Source organism: Cervus canadensis, chromosome 8 (assembly GCF_019320065.1).
Source record: "Cervus canadensis isolate Bull #8, Minnesota chromosome 8, ASM1932006v1, whole genome shotgun sequence".
Classification (NCBI taxonomy): Eukaryota; Metazoa; Chordata; class Mammalia; order Artiodactyla; family Cervidae; genus Cervus; species Cervus canadensis.
In genome coordinates this window covers 44967487-44989322 of record NC_057393.1, presented here as the reverse complement: position 1 = coordinate 44989322, position 21836 = coordinate 44967487, and the positions used below count along the sequence as shown (strand labels likewise).

General features: G+C 34.6%; 1 protein-coding gene across 1 annotated transcript in view; it reads left to right on the top strand.

The window, feature by feature from the left end:
- The window catches only part of PCDH15 (protocadherin related 15), a 1286954-nt gene that overhangs the window by 467271 nt on the left and 797847 nt on the right, over positions 1-21836 (top strand). Inside the window, exon 4 of the mRNA XM_043476181.1 lies at positions 1249-1362. Within this exon, the coding sequence (XP_043332116.1) occupies positions 1272-1362 (91 nt within the window). The 5' untranslated portion in view covers positions 1249-1271. The remainder of the gene's footprint in view (positions 1-1248; positions 1363-21836) is intronic.

The following is a 21836-nucleotide window of genomic DNA, read 5'->3' as shown; positions in this document are numbered from 1 at the left end:
AGGCTACAGTCCATGGGGTTGCAAAGAGTCGGACATGACTGAGCGACTTCACTTTCACTTTCATTCCATGAATAAAAATTGTTTGAGCTTGTAATTTTAATATGATTTTAAATAAATTGCATATTTTGCATGTTATTGTGCAAATAAACCTCATAAAATGCACAAAAATAAAGCAGAGATACAAATTTAGCAAAATACACGCGAAAGTAAAATTCAAATTATTTCCTTTGTGCATTCTGAAGGACCTTACCCATGAGTAGTTTAGTAGAGAGAATCCCTGGCAGGAGTTGTAAACTGAAGGACCTTAGAAGACAGTATGACCTGCCAGATGCTTTTAATCTATAAAAAGTTTTGGGCAACTATCTAAATACTCAGCAGTCTCACGTGGAAATTTGAAATTTACCATGGAAAACAGAAATGTATCATGTTCTGGAAAATCAGAAGACTCAGTAACGCTGGTTTATATCCCCACATGTTTCTCCAGACAAACCCTGCACTTTACAATTTATCACAACCTTCATGGTCTCTCTTGCCCCTTTAGGCTAATTCACTTTTTCTTTTCTGATGGAGACAGAAAACTGGCCCATCTGCTTACAGGCCACTAACACCTCATTCAATTTCTTTATTTACTGGCAGATTGCAAAGAAAAACAAAAGAATTGAAATTAATGCAAATGTTTCCAAAGACAGATGTGGTAAAAACTGATGGCTTATTCTTAGTCTTATATGACATGGTTAAGTCAATCTTTTGTCACTCTACTAAAAATGAATTTCTGTTTTGATGGTGGGTTTTTCTACGTAATTCCATAAGACAAATGGCTATTGAAATTTTATGTAGGACACCAACAGCTTAACATCTTAAGTTATTGCAAAAACTTACATTTTATAATTGAATTGTTCTACATCAAAGATAAATTCAGTGACTTAAACTGATTGGCATTTGATTCACTCACAGGGTCTCAATTTTAAAGATGTTCTAATGTCATCAGTATGTTAACATCTCAACTTACTTGCTTACAAAGTAAATAACAGAATGGATGTCTTTTCTTAGAGATTGCTCATCTGCAAACTCATGTAGATGAGTTCTAGTACATTAAACAATTATGCTACTTTGATAATGGATAGTGTGGCACAGGTAATTAACTATGAAGTCATTAAGGCTTTTCTGTGCTATGACAGGTGTGTTTACCTGTAACAGATTAATGAACTTGTCAAACATTTCTTTTTCCCTCTTTCTATTTCAGATCAGCCTTGAGTGGAATTTGACAGAAGATGTTCCAACAGTTTTCTCTCTGGAAATGGTTCACTTCAGGGATTATCCTCGGTTGTCTCTTCACAGTCTGCTCGGGCCAATATGATGACGGTAAGGGTGCTTTTACTCTGACCTTTAGCGTTAGCCAGGATTTTTATGGAAAATGCCGTACATCATAGAAATGAATAATGCTAATTTGCAGTTCATTTTTAAAAGTTGGCGACTCCTTGCAATAATTTACTTTAATTAAAATAATCTTGCAAAAGTAACATCTGATGCACTTTGTTTCTTAATAAGGATTGCAACATGGTAGAAAACCCAGTTCAGCCTCTATTTGAACACTTACATGTTCTCACTAAAATAATGCTTAACTGTTATAAACAACATGAAATTATATTTGCTAACCATTAGACAAACACAAACAGTAGCCTTGGATAAAATCAGGAATATGAAAAATACCAAAATTCCCTATGAGAAGAGATCTCTGAAGGGGTCAAAGGTGGATGTCATAAGTGATTTTAGTGTTAGCACTTCAATTGGGGGGTTTCATGCCCTCACTATTTTATTTGAAAAGAGTGAAAAAGTGTAAAAGACTTGGCATCAGATTTTGAGTCATTCCTTAACAGTAACTCACTTAGTAAAGATACATTAGTCATCAAGCTCTATGGAACCATTTAACATGTTATATCTGCAATGGCCCAAATGTGCCAGTCTTAGATGTTTCAATATTGAAGGCATCTGTCTTTGAATACTACTTAATGGGAATGTGGATCTCTCTATCTAACAGAAGAAAAAATGGATAAATTTTCCCACCCTAGAAGTTCACTATTCAATAAAACTGCTTTGTTCTATTATTATTAATATGCTTATTACTTTTACTAGTCATTTGTTGTCATATTACCTATTTGCTCTTAGAGACATCAAAGATTGTGAATTTTGTATTTTTTTTGTTGTTGTTAGATTTGCTTGGCTAAATTAAATAATCTGATGATAGATGAAAGAATTTTACTTTATCCCCCATACAGTGTTGGAATTGTATACATATTAAAGCATTCTCGGTCCTCCATGTTAGAAAATCATGCCTCTTTAGGGATTTGCAAAATAATTCACAATATCAACTATTTTTTATAAAGTCAACAGTCTAATCCCTTGGAAAGTTCAGCTAATTAGCACAGTGTTTACTCCAAGTACATCTGAATTTAATGTCCCTGTCATCGCCATTTATAAGGATTGTGAGTCTCCGGTCTAACAACAAAGTTAAAAGTGTAGTAAGAAATAAATAATGTAATTGCTACTTTAAAGCAAAAATAAAAATCAATGGAACTTAAAAATGCATGACTTTAAAGTAGAATAATAGATTTTAATTTATGCCCCAAGAATAGACGACAAATCAGTGTGTTAATATTTATTCATGCCATAAGGCATTCTATTTTTATTCATATTTAGTGTTTACACTGAGATGGAAGGACTGTCATTACTCATATTAGACTTTCACAAACCCTGTACTTTTTAGCAATGTAATTTAGGTTATCAGAGGAAATAATCCCTGGTTTAACCTGTAATGCTATAAATTAGCTTCTTTAATAAGTTCATTTCAGCTCTTGGTCTTTCTAAATGTGCTTGTATTGATAGCCTCCAAAATAAGATCATCAGGTCACCACTGACCGTGAAGTAACTTTCTGAAGCAGAGTATAGCTTCACACCTGCCAAGTTACATTTCACAGTAAGGCTGCCCCCTCACTGCACTCATGGGAAACCTTCCAGCCACAGTTAGAAAGCCTTTTTAGCTCTTCCCTTCTGGAGTTAAGTTGCTCAACACCTAGGAAGACTGAAAGGATATGTTCAGTTCAGTTCAGTTCAGTCACTCAGTCATGTCCAACTTTTCGCAACCCCATGAACCACAGCATGCCAGGCCTCCCTGTCCATCACCAACTCCCGGAGTCCACCCAAACCCATGTCCATCGAGTTGGTGATGCCATCCAACCATCTCATCCTCTGTCGTCCCCTTCTTCTCCTGCCCTCAATCTTTTCCAGCATCAGGGTCTTTTCCATTGAGTCAGCTCTTCGCATGAGGTGGCCAAAGTATTGGAGTTTCAGCTTCAACATCAGTACTTCCAATGAACTGTGGCAAAGAAACAAAAATTTTGTATAGTTTTTTTATAGAGGTTTCTCAACTTGATGTGCTTTTCATCATTCCTTCCATACTTGCATCCTCTGATACCCGCCCCCCAGAAGTAATAACACATTTCTGTAGGTCGCCTACTTCTCTCTGGTCTCCCTCAGTAAGAGACTCTGACATCATTTATATGTTATTGTTCATGAAAATGGTTTTCACAGCTACTATTTTTTAAAATCCCTATTAAAGTCTGCACCCATATTATGCAGGAATGAAATCAGAAGTAAACAAAGCATGTCTAACGCACAAAATAACACAACTGAAATATGTGATATGGATTTCTTGAGCCATTTTTTCTTATCCAAATTCTTGAGGATGCAGGTGTGATTAGACTGAAGGAAGATGAAGTGATAATCCTATTCATGACAGAAATGTGTGAAAAAAAGTTTAAGAGGTTTACTGGTTGGATTTACTGGTTGGAGTAGCCCATCTGATAGTTGACACCTGACTTCTATACATAGTTAGGATTTAAGATAGAGAAATATGAAGGTGGAAAAATTTTAAATACTCTAAGGCTATTAGTATAGCAGTTTATATTTTTCTTATGTTAAAGAATAGAATTCTTCTGGACTTTCAAATTAAAGGTTTCCTGTGTTTATTCTGTGTATGTCCTTACTTAGGCATGTGGAAGTTGGAAGGGAAAAAATACTATTTATTCAAGAAATATTTTATCATGAAATGGAATATTCTAGTATTATCCACATGTGTGAATCAGCTTCTAAGAAAAGTTTACTGCATAATTGTTATTTTCAAAATTTTTTTACTTAAGACATTGGGCTAAATTTTGAGTCTTTCAATATTTCTCAAATTTGTTGGGATAAGTTTTTAGATGCAATAATAAAATTTGCAGATGACCTATTTGTAATGAACATTTCATTTGTTTGATAACTGCAGATTTAAGAAAGAATAAATACATAATTGAGATTGATAGTATCAAATTAAATTTTAAAAGTCAGAATTTAGCTAGCCAGTAGAATATTGGAAAACATAATTGATTTATAGTTTTAGTAGCTACTCTAGCCCAATATGAAAGTATTGGGATTGTTATTTTAGCATACAGTTTAATTCATTATCAGTCCTGACAGTTTTCTTGAAATGGGAACATGTGCTATGATCCCAAATTGAGTGTGGGGAGCCTGCACAGGGATGCCATTGGAAGCAAAGGAGGCAGGGCTATCTGCTAAATTATGTATTATGTGGGATAAAAGATATTAAGACCATATTCCTTATTCTACCATATTATTCACAGTGAGGTAAAAAAAAGCAAGTTGTCCATGGAGTTTGTGTTTTTTTCCTTTTTTTTGTTTGTTTTGATTTTGAATGAATTAGTGAATTATGAAAGGGAGGGAAAGAAAGAAAGTAAGGAAGGAAAATGGTATATAAGGGGTGAGTTTTATTTTCATTTTTTATTACTTTCTTTGCATTTTCAGATTGTCCATATTGACTAGATAATACTACCATGATCAGCTAGGAACAGTATTTCTTTAAAAAGAACCATATATCATAACATTGTAACTAACTTTGAATCAAAGTGTTAGAGTGTTAGAGAAGCTTTAAAAGAATATATGTGCCAATGAGTGTGAGTGTGTGTGTGTGAGTGTGTGTGTGTGTGCCTGAGAGAGAGAGAGAGTTAGAGATTCCCTAAGTGTGTGCAGACCACGAAAGTCAACATAAGTTTTTGTTTTTTCTTTTTTAAGGAAAGGGTTCTCCCTAACTGCTCAGGTATTCAGCCTGAAAGCCAAAAATCTTCCATCTTGCCCTTGAACTATTATGTAACTTAGCATATATCTATGATGTGAATGAAACCCTTATATGCTGCACAACCAGAGCAACTGTCTGAAGAGATGCTGTTTACAATCTCAAAAAGTCACATATTAATATTTCCTAAGGCTGTTTCCTTATTAAAAATAACTCTCTGAAACTCATTTTTATGCAGTTTAATACACTATCTGGCACATCACCAGTGTTCACTAAAATATTTTTTATCTTTATTTCTATTGTTACTAGTAATTATGTATAAATAATTGTTTCTTTTTATGTTTATATACATATATATATAATGAGTATTTTGTGCTCCTGTGCACAATTTATATATACTTTCCTTATATCTGTTCATATTTACTGAACACCTTGAAGACTTCCTTGGTGGCTCAGATGTTAAAGAACCTACCTACTGCAATGCAGGAGACCCAAGTTTGATCCCTGGGTTGGGAAGATCCCCTGGAGAAGGGAATGGCAACTCACTCCAGTATTCTTGCCTGGAAAATTCCATGGACAAAGGAGCCTGGCAGGCTATAGCCCATGGAGTTGTAAAGAGTTGGGCATGACTGAGCAACTAACACTTTCACTTCTTTGAAGACTTAACTTGGTTAAATTGCATTTTATTTTATTTTTATTATTTTGGCTATATTGGGTCTTCCTTGTGGCATGAGCACTCTTCATTGCGGCTCACGGACTTACTCTGGTTGCAGAGCACTGATTATAGAGCGTGCAGGCTCAGTAGTTGCAGCACAAGGGGTTAGGTGCCCCATGGTATGTGAGATTTTAGTTTTCTAACCAGGGATAGAACCCACTTTACCTGCATTGAAAGGTAGATCCTTAACCACTGGACCAACTGGGAAGTCCCATTTTATTTTTCAAAGTATTAATGACTCTATTTTTTCCTTGGAGGGCTTACTAATTCAAATGAACCCTGCAATGAAAATTGAGGAACATTTCCAGGTGTATTGTTATGCTTGTGAGGTAATTCATTAATCCATGGAAAGTCAGTGATGAGATAGATATGTCATCATTAAAGGTATAGCCATGTTTTAATGTCTGAGACTAAAATCTTCTAAGATCTGACATTTAAGCCTGGAAACTTCATTTTTATCAAGTATGTCTAGAGGTCAAAAAGTAGAGTGACAATGGTTTATACTAATAAACTTAAAAGAGAATGGCATACAAATTGCAATGCTAATAATAGCATTATAAGGAAAACAAAATCACCCAAAGAGGAGAAACACTTATGTTTCTTAGAATGATGTTTCCCCCCTTTAGATACCTTAAGAAGAAGTGACTACATAAACTTAACTCTTCTGCAAGAAGAATTAAAAAATCTTAATTGTTCATGTTTCCAGACTATTACAGATTATCACATAGGGCACTGTTATAGCAATAGCCTTGCCTCATGGACTGTACTGGTCTATTTGTGGGATACACATGGTCCCCCTAGTATTATTCTGGAAATGTTTGTAAAATTTCTTTTTTTTTCAGTTTGCTATTTCCAAGTTTAGTTCAGGTCATCTTCCTCTCAACATTATATTTCTCTGAACATCAGTTCAGTTCAGTCACTCAGTTATATCTGACTCTGCAACCCCATGGAATGTAGCACTCCAGGCTTCCCTGTCCATCACCAACTCCCAGAGCCTACTCAAACTCATGTCTATCACATCAGTGATGCCATCCAACCATCTCATCCTCTGTTGTCCTCTTCTCTTGCCTTCAATCTTTCCCAGCATCAGGGTCTTTTCCAATGAGTTGGCTCTTCGCATCAGGTGGCCAAAGTATTGGAGTTTCGGCTTCCAATAAAATCATGACTGATTTTATTTCTCTGAACATAGTACAATGCAATAGTTTCTTTTGAGTCTGTTTCAATTATAACTAAAGATGATTATTGGAGACCATACCTAAGTAATTTTCAATGAACTTGATTGTCTCTGAAACATCTTTCATTTAAATATGATTTCTTAAAGCATCACACATCGAAAGAAATTGAACAATATACATGCACTCATATATAATAGATAACACATTTTGAAGCCACACATAGCATATCTTTTATGCAAATTTTAATCTTAGTATAATATAGGCATATTTTCTTATCTACCCCTTTCATTTTTTCCATCTTACAGAGCGTATTTTTATTCAGAGATATTAAATTCAAGCTTTCAGAGTAACTGTTGTTTTTTCTATAGGCTGAGTTTTTAAATTCTGAGTGTCATTTTTCCTTGAAGCTATATAAACTTTTGGATATATGTGTATATGCCATCTAGATTATGTTGTTATAGGATATTTAGAATAATATGCCAAGAAACAGCACTTCCAGTGCTTTGCTGTTGTTCAGTCACTGAGCCATGTTCGACTCTTTGACCCTGTGGACTGCAGTGCACCAGGCTTCCTTGTCCTTCACCATCTCCTGGAACCTGTTCAAACTCATGTCCATCGAGTCAGTGATGCCATCCAGCTGTCTCATCCTCTGTCGTCCCCTTCTCCTCCTGCCTTCAATCTTTCCCAGCATCAGGGTCTTTTCCAATGAGTTGCCTTTTTGCATCAATTGGCCAAAGTATTGGAGCTTCAGCATCAGTCTTTCCAATGAATCTTCAGGACTGATTTCTTTTAGAATTGACTGGTTTAATCTCCTTGTAGTCCAAGGATTCTCAAGAGTCTTCTCCAACACCACAGTTCAAAAGCATCAATTCTTTGACACACAGCCTTCTTTATGGTCTGACTCTCACACCCGTACTTACTCCAGTAAAATTTTCTAAATATCATTTCTAAATGTCTAAATTTCATTTCCAGATAAAAGCTTGGCTGTGTCCTCTGCTTTAGTTTGTACCCACATTCGCATTTCTTATTTCCTCTTTTTTGAAGGTGAGCAATCTTATAGATCCTGTATCTCCAAATTGGATTTTGTTTTAGGGCAGAGGTTTGAAAAGGCATATATCTTTTCTTGTTTCCACAATAATTTCTCAGTAAGCAAGTTCAAAAATGTTAACTTTGTAACTTCTCTATATTCTGACCCTTGCCTAGAAGGATTGCTTCAGTAGTTTCTCTGAACACTAGTAATAGGCTCAGTTAAAGCCCATCTGTACATCCTGGGAGCCAGAGAGCTAAAGAGTCCAAAAAGTAAATACATAAATAAACTGTGAGACACATAAGAACAATTATTGTACTTTAGAAAACCACTACAATACTGTAAAGTAATTAGCCTCCAACTAATAAAAATAAATGAAAAAAAAAAAAAAGAAGACTTTCTCTGTGCTAATACATACACACACCCATAACCCAAGAATGTTATTTCCAGAGTAACTTAGAATAGCTAAGTACTGACATTTCAGATACTTTCATTTGTCCTGTTGAGAAAGGGAAAGAAATAGGTCTAATTCACTATATAAGTAATACAATAAAATTAACGATCACCAGGAAGGTAGATGGTTCCCTCTCTGGTTCTAACAACCTTAAAAATATGAACCCATTGAAACATAAAATACTCACATCCAAATTGTGTGAGAAGGTGGAATCCATTTTAACTGTTCTTAATAAAAATCGAAATTGAGCAAAAGTGTAATTATAATCTTGCTTGGCTCTGATACAACTCATAATAGAGTGGCTTTTCTTAGTTGAATCTTTTCCGATTAAATCTCTGTACTTGTTACCAGGACTTCTGCACCAATTCCCTTAAGCTCTGCAGTTTGGGTTTTCTCACATCTCTACTGAAACTGCACTCTCTAAAGTCCCCAATGACTACTTTCTTGGACAAATCCTATAATTTTGTAGTATTTCAGCAAACAACATTATTGATCTACTTTTCTTGCAACTTTCTTTTCCTCAGTGATTCTTCAAACTGACTTTTTCTGATTGTCTGTATATCAGACATGATCTTCCTGGTGAATATTCTACCTTTCTCTAGTCCATGATTTTGTAATTGCCCCACTTTTGTTTGTATTTTCATAAAGAGTCATATTTTATAATGAGCCAGTTTGAATATTTTCTAACAATTATAAAGTTCCTCTCCTTGGACATGTTCTGCTTTCTCTAACTTCCCTTTCACAGCACTTTCAAATTATTACATGTCCACTGTACATATTCTCACTTTTTCTCTAGTCCACATTTTCACTTCTCTATAGAACATTTATTTGGTTTGCATTTTATTGAATATCAACTCCACGAAAGATATTAGGGAAACAAAAATGAGGCAGTTATTTCATTCAAGTATAATAATGAGGTATATAATCAATACGATGATTTATATAATAATAGGTGCATAAATAGTACATGTGTTTTGGGAGAATACAAATGCAAAATCTGCTGAAGATTTTGGGATGAAGTAGTCAGAAAATGTTTGCAGAATAAATTTTTATTTTTCAAGGTGAAGAATTGGAAAATTTGGAAAACCTGGAGAATCCTGAATACTGGTGCTCTGATTTAAGATGTATACATCTTAGAATTGAGGATTGTATATGCTATTTTATGACTTTGTTCAGAGATTTTTCTCAATTCTAATTATACCTTGAAACCAAATTGCTCATTACTCCTTGATGTTGTTACTAATGATATTAAGTGAGAAGTTGGTTAAATGGTGCAAACAATTAGTTATAAGATGGATAAGTTTGCTGAATCTAATGTACAACATGGTGACTATAGTTAATAATACTGTAGGCTTATATACTGGAAACTTGCTAATAGAATAGATTTTAAGTCTTCTCACCACACTAAAAAAAAAGGAACTATGTGAAGTGATGGTTGTGTTAGGTTATGCGAATTAATTTGGTTCTGGTAATCATTCATTTTACAGTGTATCAGTATCAAGCCATATATTGTGCACCTTAAATATATACAATTTTGTCAATTACACCTCAAGGAAACTGGTATAATTAATGTCCCTCATCCCCTTTATATTAAGTCAAATAATGTTTGTTTCTATGTTTAGATTATAAGTTTCTGAACACAGAAAGTCTCATTTACTTTTTGTTTCCTTCAGTACCTGGCAGAATGACCCAGTTAGTGATTATTTAAATTAGTATGCCTTCCATAAAGAAAAATAGAACTGAGAGATGAAGTGCCTTTTACTAATATAGGAGCAAGTACGATAGTACTTGGAGTTCAAACAGTAATTCAAAGACACATCTAGTGAGGGTTTTATTTATATGGCACTGCTCAATATTGACATAGGAACCAAAGCAGTCAATAATTATCTCTGCTATGGAGATATTACACATAGCATCCTTTTTAGGATTCTATAGGAAAACAGAGTTTAGGTAAATTATATAATTTTTTTAGAGACTCGGTTTTTATCCCTTGAGAGTGCATCATTTAGAAAAGTCTTTGTATAAAACTCACAGTGAATCTCTCCTTTCTTCAGTGTGTTTTCTGTCTTTTTCTGATTATTAGCAGCTGTTCTGGGCATTTTGTTCATAATGTTGGTGGATCACACTGTGCCAATTGTTTCTGACATCAGCCTCTTAGTTCCAGATACCAATCTTCCCTGCTCTTATAAGATCCTATACTACCCCTCAGGGCTGCTCAATCAGCTGCTCAGTGATAAATGTTCAGCTACTCTGAGTTTACTAAGTGGCTTTATTGAATAGTTGGAATACTGATGACAGTTGTTCAGGCTTCTTAGATCATGTATGAAAAGGACAATATTAACTCAGTCATCAATATTTTACGTGGTTATATCCAGAATTTGGCCACAGTTGGTCTGTTGAATGCACAGAATGCAATTCTGCTGGTATCCTCATAGAGGAAAAGCTATAGTGTTTTAATGTAACATGAATAATACATTATGCTGATTTTTTTATTCATTCATTCTTCAGGTATAGCAAGCATATGTAATGTCTACTGTGCATATATAAATTTTCTACCAATTATAACTAATATTTATTGGGTGATTTCTATGTGACAAACAGCTTAGACATAATGCACACTCTACTCACATTGTATTGATATATTTATATTTGATACATATGATGTCTTCTCATGTGTAGTGCACATGCTATGTTATAACATTTCAGTTATAGAAGCTTATATAGTTTCATACAAATGCTTTACAGAGGCTACTAGATGTCAGGCCTTGTTGTACGAACTGCAGATATATGTGTGCTTAGTCATTTAGATGTCCGACTCTTTGTGACTCCATGAACTGGAGCCTCCCAGGCTCCTCTGCCCATGGGATTTTCTAGGCAAGAATACTGGAGTGGATTGCCATGCCCTCCTCAAAGGGATCTTCCCAACCCAGGGATCAAACCCCCATCTCCTGCGGCTCCTGCATGGCAGGCAGATTCTTTACCACTGAGCCCCCAAGGAAGCCCCAATATAGCAAACAGCAGAATAGACCCCCCAAAATCCTTATTTTTGTGAGGTGAGGTTTGCTTGATGTTGGAGGGAGAAAGAAAATAATCCAACCACTGAGAGAGTTATGTAGTATATTAGTATATGAAAGAGGTTATGTCAAAAAAATTAAGCAGGGAAGGAGATATTTTGGGGAACATAATTTTAAATAGGAAAGTGTGGGAAGAACTTACTAAGAAGTACCCTTGGTGTAAATTTCAGGGAGGATTATGGGAAAATTATGGAGGTTCCTAGGAGAGCATTGAAGGCAGAGATCACAAAGAGTGAAAGGGAATCGTGATGGGGACATGCCTATTCTGTTTGCAGAACACAGTTACAAGCAACTGTGGTGGGTGAAATGTGGGGCAGAGTGAGCAGAAGGGGAAAGAGACGAGATCAGAGAGCTGGCACGGATGAAGGCAGACTGCCCAGGCCTTTCAGGCAGGGGAGGACATTGACTTTTTCTCTCAGTGAGACGGAAAGCTGCTGGAGTGTTTCAAGCAGAGGAGTGAAATGATTTCACACAAGTGTCAATGAAATTGCTTTGACCCTTGTATTGCGAATCATCAGTTAAGATCAAGGTGACCAGTGAGAAATGTATTAACGATATTCCAGGCAGAAAATAAAGATAGCTTAGACTAGGTTTTCATGACAGAGGTAAAAATGGTTGACTATCAATGCGTTTTTGAGGTACATCAATAGAGTTTGCTGGTGTGTTGGATATAGAGAAAACAAAAAATATAGCATTTAAGAATTTTTGATATTAGTATATTTGGTCTAAGCATCAGGAGAGTCTGAATGATCAATGTGGTCAATGATCATCAAAGGAAAAAATGTGGCTAGAAATGAACCATAAACACAGTGATCATATAGTCCAGGAAGATGAGAAAGAATCAAAAGGAACATTAATATGTGGAGATAATTAATGAGAGGAAAACTAGAAGAGAGTGATTTACTGAAAGTCATAGGAAGAAGACATGTTTAGGAGAAAGTGATCAGCTACGTCGTCTTATCAAGTAAGATGAAATGTGAGAACCTAATATTGAATTAGCAACATGGCACTCATTTGTGGCATTGATAGGGATGGTTTGAGGTAATTTTGAGAATGAAAATTTGCAGTGGTTTTGAGAGAGAGTGGAGGAAGAGGAAATGCAGGGTATTTGAAGATATAAAAAGATTTTTTTTCTTTTTTCCTTTCTTCTTTTTTTTAATCTTTCTTTTCTTTCTAATACGATGGCAGTACTAATAGGAAAAGAAGAGTATGCTTAAGAATACATACCCCACCTCAAGTCCTAGTGATGTAAGGATATAATAAAGCAGCCACCATCCCAATGAGGCACTGAGAGAGCTACAGAAAAATAGCATCTTCTGGGAATAGCCAGATTTCTAGTAGAGCAAGAAGAAAGGAATGTTCAGCTGTATATATATATATATATATATATATATAATATATATATATATAATTTAATCTATCTCATGTTCAGTAAAACACCATAAGATAAATTTTATTGTTGTTCCCATTTTCCAGATGAGGAAACTGAAGCTTTAAAGATATCAAGCTATCTCACTTAAAGTCACACAGCTCCTACATCTAAGAGTCATAATCCTAGCTTAGGTAGCCTGAATTTTACAGCCTGAGTATAAAGTGCTACAGTAGTCATTAAAGTATAATAATATGAACACTAATCCATGGAATCTTAAGAGAATGATAGAAATTATTATCAGTTTCTACTATACGTTCTTTTATTTGATATATGTTTATTAGCGTATACCAGTTTTGTGCTACATTTGGGGTTGAAAATATGAATGAGATACACTTCTTGACCTCATGTATGTTAATGCCTACATGATATGAAACATCAGCAAAAGGGATTAAAAGTATAAATCAATATACTGTATATAGATTGTGAGAGGCTGAAGTTAAAAAGATGACATTTATGCTGTCTGCCTGGAGGTGTGCTACAGTCTGTATCAGATGTAGTTAGTGGAAGAAAGACTTATAGGATGAGACACTTTTGACCTAAATGGAAAATGGATAAGGAGCTACTTTAAATTTAAATCTGATACATATAAATTCATATGTGCAGTCAAAGCAAAGGGAAACATGAAAGGATTAATGATGAAGCATTGGTATGTGGGATATGAAAGATCATCTATGGCACAGTAGTTAAAGCCTGAGCTTTGGAATCAAATAGACTTTGTTCAAATCCTGGCAAAATCAATATGTGATTTTTGATAAATTATATAATCTCTCTACGACTTAGATCTCCATCTGTTAAACAGGATAACAGCAACTCTGATTTGATGTTAGGATTAACTGATGGTATGTATGTAAGTTGTTTAGCATGTTTTCTAGCATATAGGAAATGATAAAAATATATTTTGGGTTTATTATTCATAATCAATATTTCTTTTGGTTTCTTTTATCTGAAAACATTTCTACAAACACACAGGCCACACATACAATCACACACTATATTAAATCGACAACTTCTTAGAACAATGGCTATGCTTTCTATATACTTATTTCTGCATACTACAATTCTTTGATTTCTATCCTGTGAAAATTTTCAGCTGCATTTATTAAAGTGTCAGGCATACAATTTATAACATTTCAACTTTTTAGTAATTTTATTTACTTATTCATTTATTTTTGGCTGTGCTGGCTCTTTGTTGCTGCACAAGGGCTTTCTCTGGTTGCGGCGGGCAAGGGCTAATCTTCATTGCAGTGCAGAGGATTCTCATTGAAGTGGCCTCTCCTGTTGTAGAGAAGGGCTCTGGGGAGTGAGGTTTCAGTAACTGCAGCTCAAGGGCTCAGTAGTTGTGGCTCCTGGGATCTAGAGCAGGCTCAGTAGATGTGGTACACGGGCTTAATTGCTTCACAGCATTTGGGATCTTCAGGGTCAGGGATCCTAATGCATGACTCTGAATTGGTAGGTGGATTCTTTACCATTGAGCAACTGGGGAAGCCCCACCTTTTCCATTTTTTTTTCTATGTTTTATTTACCTCCTTCAAATTTTTCTCAATTTTTATTAGTTTCATTTTTTTAAAAAAGAGGCTTCTTTTAGATCCTTCTTGTTTATCTTTCTTCACTCATATCTATTTCTCAATTAGTTTATTCTTCTCATTTTTTAAATATGTTTCACTCAACTCATTCTAATTGTACCTCCCTCCTGTTTCTTTGAGACAGTTTTCTCTCTGTCTCAACTTTTGTTATCTTTCTGCCTCACTTTAGCTAATTTAAGTTCTAGAAGGCACAGTAAGCATTTCCTTGGCTACAGGTACTTCATATTTCTAACTGCTAGGTCTACTTTTATAAAATAATCTTAAACTGGACTTTTAGCCTCTCTGGTTATAGAAAGAATTGGATAGTATTTGAGACCAAAGGAAAAAAAAATTCCCAGCATGTATTTTCATTCTCATGATATAAAAATTACCAGAATGCACACATATATTTTAAAACCTCTAAAGCTTCTGTTTATTATCAGATGAGGAACACTTTAAAGGAGATGCCATCCAATTTCCTTCTCAGTGATACTGAACTTGGGAAAAAATTCAATGTATGCTCTAAATTTCCAAGATTTAAATTCAAACTAAGATCTTTGTCAAATATAATTTATTAAATATTAATTTCATGGGCGTTCATTTGACAATACAAAGTGAAATATATTCCCAGGAAAAGAAAACTAGAAGGAATATTATCCAATGAATTACTGACACTGGACCCAAGCCAGTGTAGGCAATGTATGTTTATCACTGAGAACTCCCTGGATCCATTAAACCCAATAGTCCTTTTCTCTAGCCCATTTAGATGTGTTTTTTGAAAGCAGGTCTCCAAAAGTGACATTTGAAAGCATTTGTAATGTGTTTTAGTTTTTTGTTGTTCAGTCACTCAGTTGTGTCCGGCTCTTTGCAACCCCATGAACTGCAGCATGCCAGGCTTCCCTGTCCTTCAGCATCTCCCATTTTACCCGAGTTCATGTTCATTGCATCAGTGACGCTGTCCATACATCTCATCATCTGACACCCTCTTCTCCTTCTGTCCTCGATCTTTCCCAGCATCATGGACTTTTCCAATAAGTCATCTATTTGAATCAGATGACCAAAATACTGGAGTTTCAGCATCAGTCTTTCCAGTGACTATTCAGGATTGATTTCCTTTCATATTGATTTGTTTGATCTCCTTGCTGCCCAAAGGACTTTCAGGAGTCTTCATTTGATACATAAAACTAACTGCTTCATTCCATAGCATGAACCAAAATTACACAGAGGCTAATTTATTGGGTTGGCCAAAAAGTACGTTTGGGTTTTTGTAACATCTTAAAGAAATCTGAATGAACTTTTTGAGCAACCCAATACATTCTAAAAACAGTAAGAAAATCAGCTTCTATTTATTAGGGAAAAAATTGCAATGCAATGCCCATGATAAAGTTAGAAGTTAGATTATGCCAATATCCTTACAAAGGAACTGTGTAATTCTAGATTTTCTACTAACTCTTTCTCATTACTGGAGAAGATTAACTGTAGTAACAACTGGTCAATAATGGAATTGCTAATACGAATAACTAGAAACTTATGAGAAAGCCCTTTGAAAACAGATGAGATTCAATCACATTCCCCCAGAGATATGTCAACTAGTAGTTCTCTTTCTTGACCTTAAACAAATACATTGTAATATGAAATGCTGCAATTTAAGATTGCTGATGTGTTTTCTAGAGTAAACAAATGATAGATATTTTTAAATCAATGACAGAATATAAAAAATAATACATTTTGAAAATAACTGAATCTGCTTCAGAATTATATGGTTTTGTGATTATTATACCCATATTTCAAATGGAATGTCTTGTTTGGATATATACCAAATTGCAAATTTATATATTGCTCTAGCAAAGAACACAAGTACGTATTTTAAAAAATGTGACATACTTTCTTTAAAGATGTATATAGGAGCAAGTAGATTTCAAATGTATGTACAAAGGCAAAATGATATTGTAACCTCAGAGAATCTCAAAATAGACTCTTTTCTCATAACACTTATGCATGCTAAGTTTTGCAGCATATGTACTTGAATATATTGTACTAATCAATTGAACTATACTAAGTATATTAATCAATTGAATTCTATTGCAAAATTGCACTAGAAAAAAATAAAATATCCTCACTGGGACTTCTAAAATGTATTTCTTAAGCATTTTGTGAACCTTCTTTCAGATTTGAGATTCAAAATCACTTTGAACAGGTTTAATATAAAGAGTTATTTGAAGAGATGCTTCTAACATAAATGAAAAAATGTATGTCAGAATAGGTTTATCAAATTTTATCACCTCATTCTCATTCTCCACAGTGGAAAGTTACAACAGACACTTATTAAAACAAACAAACAAACAAACTTGGGTCAAAATCACTTTAGTAAAGATTAATGTGTGCTCAGTCTCTCAGTCCTGTCCAACTTTTTGTAACCCTTTGGACTGGCGTCCACCAGGCTCCTCTGTCCACAGGATTTTTTTGAGCAAGAATGCTGAGTGGGTTGCCTTTTCTTTCTCCAGGCAATCTTCCTGACCCAGGGATCAAACCCGTGTCTCTTGTGTCTCCTATATTACAGGCAGATTCTTTACCTGTTGATCCATGGGAGAAGCACCAGTAAAGATTAATATTTTTACATAAAATGCATTAGGTACATTTATTTTCTTTGGATTTTGCTGTAAAATGTAAGGCAATAAGAGCAATGTAAAATGAACTGCCACCTCTAAACTGACCCATCATGGTTATTCTGGTTTATAATTTAATTGTAATTGCTTTAATCAGTCAGAGACACTGATTTTTCTATAAATCACTGTACCTCTGCTAATGAATTAATTTTTCTATAATTCTATAATGGATATCTGTAATGCATATGGAATATGTCTGAAGTACTAATTGCTTTAGTCATTATTCATCCATCCATTTATTTACTCAATACACTTTTATAGGGTCTCTATGCCAGGGACTATGAACAATGTTGAGGCAAGGGGATTATTCCAAATGGAGGGAGCAGATGAAGTTTCCATAAGTACATATCAAGCATGATCAAGAGTCTGCATGAAGGCCAGTATAAATCAAATGCTAATGAAACTGAGGAGGTGTGTAGGGAACAAGGCTTACTGGCATGGATAATAATTTTACTCATAATTGTAAGTGAATCCATTAGAGTTCTAAAAGTAGAGACAAGAGAAGGAGAAAGTTGTGATGATATGATCCTGTTTTTTCTAAAACAGATACTATCTACAGTGAGGAGAATAGATTTGTGTAAGGACTGATGGAGAAAGATAACATTTAGATAAGATAAATACCTAAGACACAGTACAAGCAAGAGGTGATGGTAGTTTAAGTGAGGGTTGGTTAGAAAATGAAATTGGATCTAGAGACCAGTGGAAAGATTTTTTTTAAGGAAATTTTATGTACATATACATGTTTCCTACTCTGGGGGATCTTCCCAACCCAGGGATTGAACTCATGTCTTTTGTCTCTTTTGCATTGGCAGGCGGGTTTTTTGCCACTAGTGCCACCTAGATAACCCATATGTACACATACATATATGTATAATGCGCGATTTATTTGGAAATCAGCAGGGAGTGCAGTAAAAGTAGGCAAAGATGGAGATAAATGGTTACAGAGTAAGACCTTAGTAAGACCTTAGCTGAGATAGAAAAGACCACAATTTTAGGGGAGATCATGAATTTAGATGTAGACAGATTGAGTATGAAATAGTAAGTAGTTTGTTCAGGATGATGTGAAATTTTTGCAACAATAATATTAAGGAATCAGTATTTTGCCCCGATTTTCTAAGAATAGTAATAATAATAGTAAGGTAAAAATATGATAATTCTCTGGATATGTTGCTTAATGTATGTATTCAGTGAGTCTCATTTCTTTTTCAGTTCAGTTCAGTTGCTCAGTTGTGTCTGACTCTTTGCGACCCCATGAATTGCATCCAGGCCTCCCTCTCCATCACCAACTCCCGGAGTTTACTCAAACTCATGCTCCTTGAGTCGGTGATGCCATCCAACCATCTCATCCTCTGTTGTCCCCTTCTCCTCCTGCCTTCAATCTTTCCCAGCATCAGGGTCTTTTCAAAAGAGTCAGCTCTTCACATGAGGTGGCCAAAGTATTGGAGTTTCAGCTTCAGCATCAGTCCTTCCAATGAACACCCAGGACTGATCTCCTTTAGGATGGACTGGCTGGATCTCCTTGCAGTCCAAGGGACGCTCAAGAGTCTTCTCCAAAACCACAGTTCAAAAGCATCAATTCTTCAGCACTCAGCTTTCTTTATAGTCCAATTCATTTCTTTTCAGGCATGTCACATATAAAATTGGTGAGAGTTAAGTTATATATTGGAAAGTCCTACAATGAATACTAATTATTTATAATTTTCCTTTAAGAAAAAAGACATTAATATTTTATATTTAATTAACTTGTTCAAATAATAATTTGAAGCCAAAATGATCGAGAAATAAAAGAATGTCAGTCTAGCATTCTAGATTGCAGAATATTTCTCTAAAAAATTTAGTTTTCAGACCTCTTTTTCCCTTTCAATATTATAAGTGAATGAATACAGACTCTACTTCATGAAATACCTTTTAACTCTTAACCTTTTGCTCAAATAAGATTTTACAAATCTAAGGCCAAGGAATATGTATTCTTCCTCATGGACTAGAAGAGGTCATGTTTGTGTGAGTCTCTAAACATCATTTTATAAACTACAGAAATTGAAAGTAATGTTATGGTTTTTGGTGGCTACATTATACAGCAAAATGAATTTCTAATTTATTCATAAACATATATACATAAACTTTTGAAAAGAAATTTAAAGAAAATGATCATATTTCCTATTACCCACTTGTAATTCAACATGAAAATATCAAACACAGTTATTTGTTTTGGAAGATTAAGAGTAATACTCACTTAAGAGTTTTTGACCTTCTCAAGGAACATAGGAAATAAAAGGGCAGTATGCTTTTTATTCCAAGGTAGGTGTGAGTATAAACAATAGAAGCTAGGCACTATCCTAATCCCATTAGCTATCTCAGTTTTTTCTTTTCCTTCATTATTCCTGTCCAGATAAAATTTTGCCTAAGAACATTATTTTAGGATTTTACATATTAAATGACTTAGGTGAGTGTAACCAAATATACTCCACATACCTTAACCCTATGGGGAGACTGCTGAGGGAGCTTTCTTCCCCCATAATCTAAACTTGAATTTTGTAAGAATAATCTTGATTATAAATCTGTAAACTATTTGGTAAATCACTTCTTCCTTTTCTTAGTGCATTCATTAGATTACAATAAAAATGTAAAGATTTAATGCATAGGGTTTCTCCCCAAAATTGGAACCATTGCCCAATCTAACAAAAACTTGTTTACAATAGAAAGGTCAGAAGAAACTCCCTACAAATAATCATAATAATAATAATAACATTTTTTTAATAATAACTTTTTTATGAAAGACCCTGAACCAACAAAGAGTCTAAGTAGCTATTTTTTGTTATGTAAATAACAATATGTGCCACAGAATAAAAGAAATGGGATAGTTTCCTTATTTTTATAAAGAATGTAGAATGATTTCAGCATTTTAAGCACTTTAGTGAATGAAGCCCTATTCTGTTCCTTGAGTTTTCAAATGTGGGAGCACTGAAAGATAGAAATTTGGCATGGGTATCAATGATACATTGTATTTCCTGACAGCGGTAGGAATGCAATGATACCTTCAAGTGTTTGAGAGCAGAGGATCAATAAGTGAGACCATTATATGAGATTATTTTGTCAAAAGGGTATCTCAGGAATGGCAGGACTAACATTTGAGAGGACATATGTTTCAGCTATTCTACCACGCTGAAGAGAAGCTCACCCCTACTATTTGGAAATAGTTTCCCTATATGTTACATAAAAAGAAAAACTTGTAAGGAATTCTTTAAAAAGATACTCTTGTGCTAAACTAATTATCAAGTAAAACTGGGCATTGTCCACATACAGGGTCTTCATCTGCTCTAAATATTCAATAAATTTAATATTCCCTGCACTGTCCGTGATGCTGAATAAAACCAGTTAAATATGTCCTGAATCTTGATTGTTTCATTACCATGTTTATTGAGCTCATAACACATACCAGATAATTTAGTATACCCCTTGGGATAAACAGAAGAATAGCTCTCAAAAGATTCCCACATCTCAATTCTCAGAATCAATGAATATATTACATGACAAAGGACATGAAAATTAATATTTCAAATAAAATAGTTAGCTCATCAGCTGACTTTAAGATAAACAGACTATCCTGGATTATCCAGATTATATAAGGTCCTTAAGAATGGAATCCTAAAGCAGATTAATTTAGAATCAGAAGGAAATGTGATTATGGAAGAAGTAGGAGTGATGTGCAATGAGAAGGACTCATTTGGCTGCAACTAACTTTTTAAAGGTGGAGGAAAGACAGTGAGCCAAGGAAACCAAGCAGTTTCTAAAAGTTAAAGATAAGATTGATTGATGGATAAATTGATTATCCATCAGACCTTAGGAAAAGAACACAACCTTGTCGATGCCTTAATTTTAGGCCAATGAGACTTCTGTCTTAAAGAACTGTAACATATTTGTGTTACTTTATGCCACATATTCAGAGGGAATTAAAAATAGCACAAACAAAGGAAATAGCGTATGCTATGAAATTAAGTTTTGGATGGCTTTTAAACACTTGGGAGAGTCAAAGCTTAATGAAGTCATCTTGTCTCATATTTTACTCTCAGTTTGTCTCAATATAGCCATGGAGATTTTTACATGATTTTGGATGAAGCAACCAAAAACTTGGCCCTGTTTTCTAGTATTAGAAAACAATGGGACTTATTATAATGTTTGGTGTCTTAAGTTCCTTATTAACAAGTTATACAACTGAGGGCTTTAAAAATATTATGTCAGACAGATTTGGGCTTCTTTGTATTTTTTTTAATCATTTCAGTTATTAATTCTAAAAAGCTGAATAACAGCAATGCTGGGCTGTAACCTGACAACCTTACCTAGGTTCATCTGTTAGATCTGCTCATTTTCCTTTTCTTTCTGTTTTGTACATTTCAAAACATTTCAGCGTGCAAAAGTCTTTAAGCATCCTGCTTATTTATTTATTTATTTTTTAACATGTGACTTCTTGAAACCAGCATTACAGCTCAGTTACAGCTCAGAGTTTTATTCCGCAAACAAAGGATAGTACACCCTCGAGGCATGAAGGCAGGCTGACCCCAAAGGAGAGGCCCCAATCTTTCTTGGCTCCCTCCTTTTCTACATTTGT